The sequence below is a fragment of the Orycteropus afer genome, unplaced genomic scaffold (assembly GCF_000298275.1).
Source record: "Orycteropus afer afer isolate SDZICR_OR568_19922 unplaced genomic scaffold, OryAfe1.0 scaffold00054, whole genome shotgun sequence".
In the NCBI taxonomy this organism is placed as follows: domain Eukaryota; kingdom Metazoa; phylum Chordata; class Mammalia; order Tubulidentata; family Orycteropodidae; genus Orycteropus; species Orycteropus afer.
In genome coordinates this window covers 11,896,695-11,903,009 of record NW_006921641.1, presented here as the reverse complement: position 1 = coordinate 11,903,009, position 6,315 = coordinate 11,896,695, and the positions used below count along the sequence as shown (strand labels likewise).

The window sequence follows — 6,315 nt, the reverse complement described above, 5'->3', positions numbered from 1 at the left end:
TTTTTTTTTTTGGTAGCTATTGAAAACGGTATTGATTTCCTTATTTATTTCTTTCTACTCTTATTTGTTCTTTTTTTTTAATTGTAGTAAATTACAACATAATACAACATTTACCATTTTAACTAGCTGTTATATGTTATCAATGATCTTACCAGACAGTTTGTCAAGAGATTGACATTCTAGTTTTGCTTATCTCTTTTGTTAATGTAGTATGTGTCAATACTATCACAGTTCACACTGTGATTATTTACACTAATACTTTTTTTTTGCTACTCCTGCCATTTGCGTGAACATGAGACATTGAACAAAGCCTGGAAAGTGGGGTGCATGATACATTGGCAATGGGAGGAAATAAGACTTGGCAGTGTGCAGAGGTTATTATAATCTTGCATAACCAGATGTTTACTGTTTTGTATGATGGACTCTCTTTCAGCATTGTACAAGTGTAACAATCCTTTAACGATCTTTCTTGACACAGGTATGTCTTGATTGACACACCTGGACAGATTGAGGTATTTACCTGGTCAGCTTCTGGGACAATCATCACTGAGGCCCTGGTGAGTTTTGTAGAACCTGTTACTGAGAGTATGTAGAGGGCTAAACTAGCTTAGCATCTTTTGATTGCCTAGGATTTTATATGGGAGTGAGTTGAAGAAGCTCTGCACATCCAACCTAAAGTAGTTTTCCCTTTCTAAGGAAGCCAGGAAAAGAGTTTGAGAACTGGTCATGAGCCCTCTGATCAGGTTTTGATTATTTTGTGCCTCTAGGCATCCTCATTTCCAACAGTTGTCATCTATGTAATGGACACATCACGAAGTACCAACCCAGTGACCTTCATGTCCAATATGCTCTATGCATGCAGGTAATTGATTGTTGGTGGGCATAATATTACATCAAAGTAAGAGGCTTCCTCCTCTTCCCTTCTTTTCCCCTTTTGCTTTTAATGTTTTTCTGTCCTTAGTGCTTAGCCCTAGATTAGTACTCATTCTGATTGCCACTCAGTTTAGTTACTGAGTTCGGGGTGAGTCAGAAGAGAAAAGAGGCATGTGTACCATAGGTATTCTCTGTCAGCAATTTCTGATCTTCTTCCCATGCTTGTTACAAAAGTAGGTAGTGTATGAATATGAATCTTCTGGTGGTTCCTCCCATTTGAATGAAATCCTAGGCTAAAGAGAATAGAGCCCTGGTCTCAATGCTGCTTTTGTGTGTTATGATAAGTAGAGTGAAATCCTAATGTGAGAAGAGACTATAAATAAAAAGATTGATCTGTAATTCTAAAATGCATAGGTTTGCTCCAAGTGTGTGTGACATTTGGAGAGGAAGGACATGTCTCACTTGTCTTAATGTGGACACAAATACCATCACAACATTTGTCTTTTCTAATAGTACTAGGGATGTCCCTTTTTGTTAAATAAAAGTGCTATTAATCATAATGTCTTGGTATTTGATTTTTAGCATCTTGTATAAAACCAAGCTGCCTTTCATTGTGGTCATGAATAAAGTAAGTGGATACTTCCTGTTGTGATTCAGCATTTCTTTTGCATCAGAACCTTGTGGTGTTTGGAAGGTTTGGGTGGGTGAGAAGGTGCTGGAAAACAGATTTAAGCCTTACTGAAAGAAGATCATGAGCATTTCTATGAAATGAATTTAATCAAATTAAATGAATATTTATCATTGACTCTTATCAAAAGTTATTTTACACTAGATACAGTAGTTCTTCAACCATAGCATATAGGTTATGCCTTAGAATTGCCCTGGCTTTAAATGAAGTTGAGACCGCAGGTCTGTTGGAAGTGGTAATAGAAAACAAAAACAAAACTTGCATGGTGCTGGGTGATGGCTAGGATGCAAGAGACTACTTGACTTCAGAGCCTGGAATATACTGGCGTCTAGTGTGGCCATGGCCATTTGGCAGTGGGTAGTGAAGGGTCTGCTTCAACGAAGAGAACATAGATTGTCATTTAATTAGGTATACTACACAGTGGTTTTGGCTCTTTGTGGCTTGTTGTAATAGACGAAATGGGGACAGAAAAAGAAGAAAATATGGATGATGTGCTATCAATTTTAAAAAAATACCCTTTGCAGTTGTTTTGTGTCTCACCTCATGTCTCTGGTAATTGGCTTCTCTTTGGTACAGACTGACATCATTGATCACAGCTTTGCAGTGGAATGGATGCAAGATTTTGAGGCTTTCCAAGATGCCTTGAATCAAGAGACTACATATGTCAGTAACCTGACTCGTTCCATGAGCCTGGTGTTAGATGAATTTTATAGTTCACTCAGGGTAAACTTTCTCTCTTACTTCACGATGGACTCTCCAGATAACCTCTTAACTCACCTGATTGACTTTGAACCAACTTAGAAAGGAAGTTCAGTATGTTCTGAAAAATAACTTTTAAAACATTACGTATTAAATATTACAGAGATTTAAAAGATAAGTAAGATAGAGACCCTTCTCTCAGAGAGTATAGGATCTGGTTAGGAGAGAAAATTATACACTGAATTGAAACCTGAGATATACTGTAGTAAGTACCTTAAGAAAGGTTGGAAGGTGGGTGTGTTGGTGGTGAGGGGGCAGGTCACCTTTGAGATGAGATTCTGGAGGATATACCATTAGAGATATGCCTTGAAGGAAGGGTAGGATTTATGTAAGTAAAAGTGAGTGTGATTGGCAGGGAGTAGGCAGTATGTGGGTTACAAATGCCTGACTTACATACAACCTGTACTTATGAATCAACAAGAAATGGTGCACTTTGCAACATTATTATTTTTACTGTATTACGATGTTAAATATGTTTTAGTGTATCTGAAAGTGTTTCTTTAATGTTTTTTATGCATAGAAAGGTACACTGTATAGTATATACTAAAACAAACATTTAGGTAATTGACATTAGATATGAACTGTACCTAAGTACAAATTCAACTTAAAGAATAGACTTAGGAACAGCATTCATTCGTAATCCAGGGACTGCCTGTATGTTCCAAGCAAAACCATTGAGGTACTAATTTTTGTAGAGAACAGAGAATGGTTTGGTTTGGTAGGAAATAAATAATAAGTCCTGCTATTTGTTAGGTCCTAATTATCCCTTTCTTTTTCAGTTCTTTATTTTCCATAGATTTATTTCTGTGACTTTTGACTAGGCATGCTGTTTTTATTTCACCTTGACTTTTTGCCAAAGAGTTCTTTAAGTATCTACATGTCTTTTTTGAAGGATTTATGACGTTTGAACAAAATAATGTACACTATTTAAAAATATTTATACCATTTAAAAATATTTCCTCATTGGCATTTATGATGCTTTGGCAGGTGGTGGGTGTCTCTGCGGTTCTGGGTACAGGCTTAGATGAACTCTTTGTGCAAGTTGCCAGTGCTGCAGAAGAGTATGAAAGGTGAGGAGAAAGGAAAATCCTATTGAAGACCTTCGTCTCTTTCTTTCTCTCTCCCCTCCCTCCCTCCCTTACCCTCTCTCTCTCAAACTGCCATCGATTCAGATCCGACTTATAGCGACCCCTCCTTGGGTTTCTGAGGCAGTATCACTAAGGAAGTAGATTGCCCAGTCTTCCTTCTGAGTTGTGGCTGGTGGGTGTGAATCAACAGCCTTATGGTTAGCAGTCAGATGCCTTAAGCACTGTGCTACCAGAGCTCCCAAAGACCTTTGTAGTAATCTACAATTCTGATATGATGGCAGTTTTGCTAGGACAAAACATTTATATTTTCATAGCATATGTGTTATATTTGCCATTCATCTGTGTATTGGATATGACCACACATCTGGATAACAACTCCCATTACTTTTTTTAATTTAAACAACATTATAAAAGATTCATTCTATTGAATGATTAAGAGAATACTTTTTTTGTAAAGAGCCAGATAGTAAATATTTTAGGCTCTGTGGGCCATACACTCTCTGTGGCATCTACTCATGTCTGCCATTGAAGGACGAAAGTATCCATAGACTATAAATGAATGAATGGGTGTGAATGTTCAACAAAACTTTATTTACAAAAACGACTCCCCAGAAAAACCAAACCCACTGCTGTTGAGTTGATTCCGACTCATAGCGAGCCCTGTTGGGTTTCCAAGGCTTTAAATCTTTACTAAAGTAGATTACCTCATTTTCCTCCCATGAAGTAGCTGGTAGGTTTGAACTGCTGGTTTCTGGTTAGCATCCAAATGCCTTATCCACTACATCACCAGAGTAGTGGGCTGCATTTGGCCTGAGTCTGTGATTAAGAGCATAGATCTGGATTTAGACAGATGTTGATTGATTATATTTGTTTCTTCCACTTAATAGCAAGTTTTCCACATTTGTAGAATGGGAGTCATAACATTTATTACTAAGATTATTCTGAGGATTATTTGAGAATAAACCAAAAAAACCAAACTCAATGCCATTGAGTGGATTCTAACTCATAGTGACTTCTGTTGGGTTTCCAAGGCTCTAAATCTTTATAAAAGCAGACTACCTTGTCTTTTTCCACAGAGTGGCTAGTGGGTTCCAGCCACGAACCTTTGGGTTAGCAGCCAAATGCCTTAACCACTATACCACCAGAGCTCCTTGTTTGAGAATAATTGCTGACATATAATAAGCACATTTCATAGTAAATGGTTGTTAAAACTATTGCCAAGGTTAATTGTCAAAGTTAATACTGGAATTCCATTTACTTGAAGGAAAGTGTAACTAGAGCACCTGTACATTTTTCTTAGGCCCTTGGCCTAATATGCTGCTTATTAGCATACTGCTTTGGGCTTCATATTTAGCAAAAATCCTAATAACCACATTGTCATTTTCATGAGACAAGTTTTTTTTTTGGGGGGGGGGGTGTGCATTATTAGATCCTCAGGAGACATTCTTATCTGTATCCTTTCATTGCTGTCCAGGTGAAGATCTTTTGTCATTGTCAGGGTTCTAGGAAAATAGAAGTGATGGGGGTTGAGGGTAAGAGCATAAGGCAAGGTAGATTATTAGGCAAAGGAATTAAAAAGTATTCTCCTTTCCAGGGAGTATCGTCCTGAATATGAACGTCTGAAGAAATCACTGGTAAGAAAGGAGGCTGTTTACATATTTTAGTGCCATTAAAAAACAATCTCATACCATGTACTGATCCTGATGACATATATGCATTTGTTTTGGCTATCACTATATCTTTTAGATATTTGTTAATTTGAATTTGTAAATTTGTCTGTGTTCTGGACTGGATGCAGAAAGGCCTCTTAATTATTTTTCTCCTCTTTGCATTTGAATTTTTAATAATCTGTATTTTAGTGTTATATATGCTAAGTCCTCTGTGTCCCCCACCCATACTCCAAGGTCCATGCAGGCTAGTTGTAGATTTTTTTTCTTTATAGAGAATAGAGAGGTTGTTCACAACTCTTACCCCAATGAACAAATGTGCTGCCTCTGTAGCTGCATTGGGCCCTTCAGTGTGGAGCTTTCCTGCTATGTCTACTTGAGGGTTCTTTTGTTATATTTCTGTTTCTACTTTCTGAATCCCAGAATTCAATCTGCAGAACCCTCCAGTCTGAACTCATGTTGTAGTCTGGACCCACACTACTTGGTTTTCTGTCCTCATGTCAGTCATCCTTTATCTGCCTCAACATTTACGTAGCCTCTAGCCTTTGTATAATTGCTTGTCTCCACTTAGAAATCTAGCATCTATTGCAAGTCATCAAAACCTTTGATGTTTTTCTCTCTATACAAAGGCCAGTGCACAGAGTCAGCAGCAGAAAGAACAACTGGAACGCCTTCAGAAAGATATGGGCTCTGTGGCCTTGGACACAGGGACTGCCACAGGTATGGGAGCTTCTCTTGGAGTCAGGAACTAAAAGGAGGGTACAGTTTTTTCCACTTAGCAGGAATGCTTTATATGTATGTACATATATGAAAAAGAAAAGGATAAAGAAAAGAAATGTATTTTTTAAAAAATACATGAATGCATGAATGATTAGATGGGTGTAAACCCCTGAAAATTCTATACAAATACACTTGGAGTTCTTCTTCCAGGAAGTTTGCACTTACTTTGGCAAGATACTTAATGCTTACTTTATTGTTTAACATCCCCTAATTTTTTTTTTAATTGCTTATTTTGATCTAATTTCAGTGTTACAGGGAAGTTATACACATAGTATAAAGTTTTGCCGTAAACCCTTTGCAAAAATGGCAAGGAGGCCACGTGTTCTGACCTCCTCTAATCCCACAAGGGGAAGACAGGGTTACCAGCAGTAACCCAAGGCCTATTACTGCCAGGCCAGACATGTTGCCTCCCTCCAGCCCTTTCTCCAACTGTTCCTCCCAGAGCACCCACCACCTCTCT

At 37.9% G+C, this 6,315-nt stretch overlaps 1 protein-coding gene across 1 annotated transcript in view; it reads left to right on the top strand.

Annotated features, from left to right (window-relative positions):
• GPN1 (GPN-loop GTPase 1) overlaps positions 1–6,315 on the top strand; it is a 54,029-nt gene that overhangs the window by 30,431 nt on the left and 17,283 nt on the right. Inside the window, exons 6-12 of the mRNA XM_007938900.2 lie at positions 479–557; positions 768–862; positions 1,456–1,501; positions 2,138–2,284; positions 3,308–3,390; positions 5,003–5,042; positions 5,705–5,795. Coding sequence (XP_007937091.2) covers positions 479–557; positions 768–862; positions 1,456–1,501; positions 2,138–2,284; positions 3,308–3,390; positions 5,003–5,042; positions 5,705–5,795 — 581 coding nt within the window. The remainder of the gene's footprint in view (positions 1–478; positions 558–767; positions 863–1,455; positions 1,502–2,137; positions 2,285–3,307; positions 3,391–5,002; positions 5,043–5,704; positions 5,796–6,315) is intronic.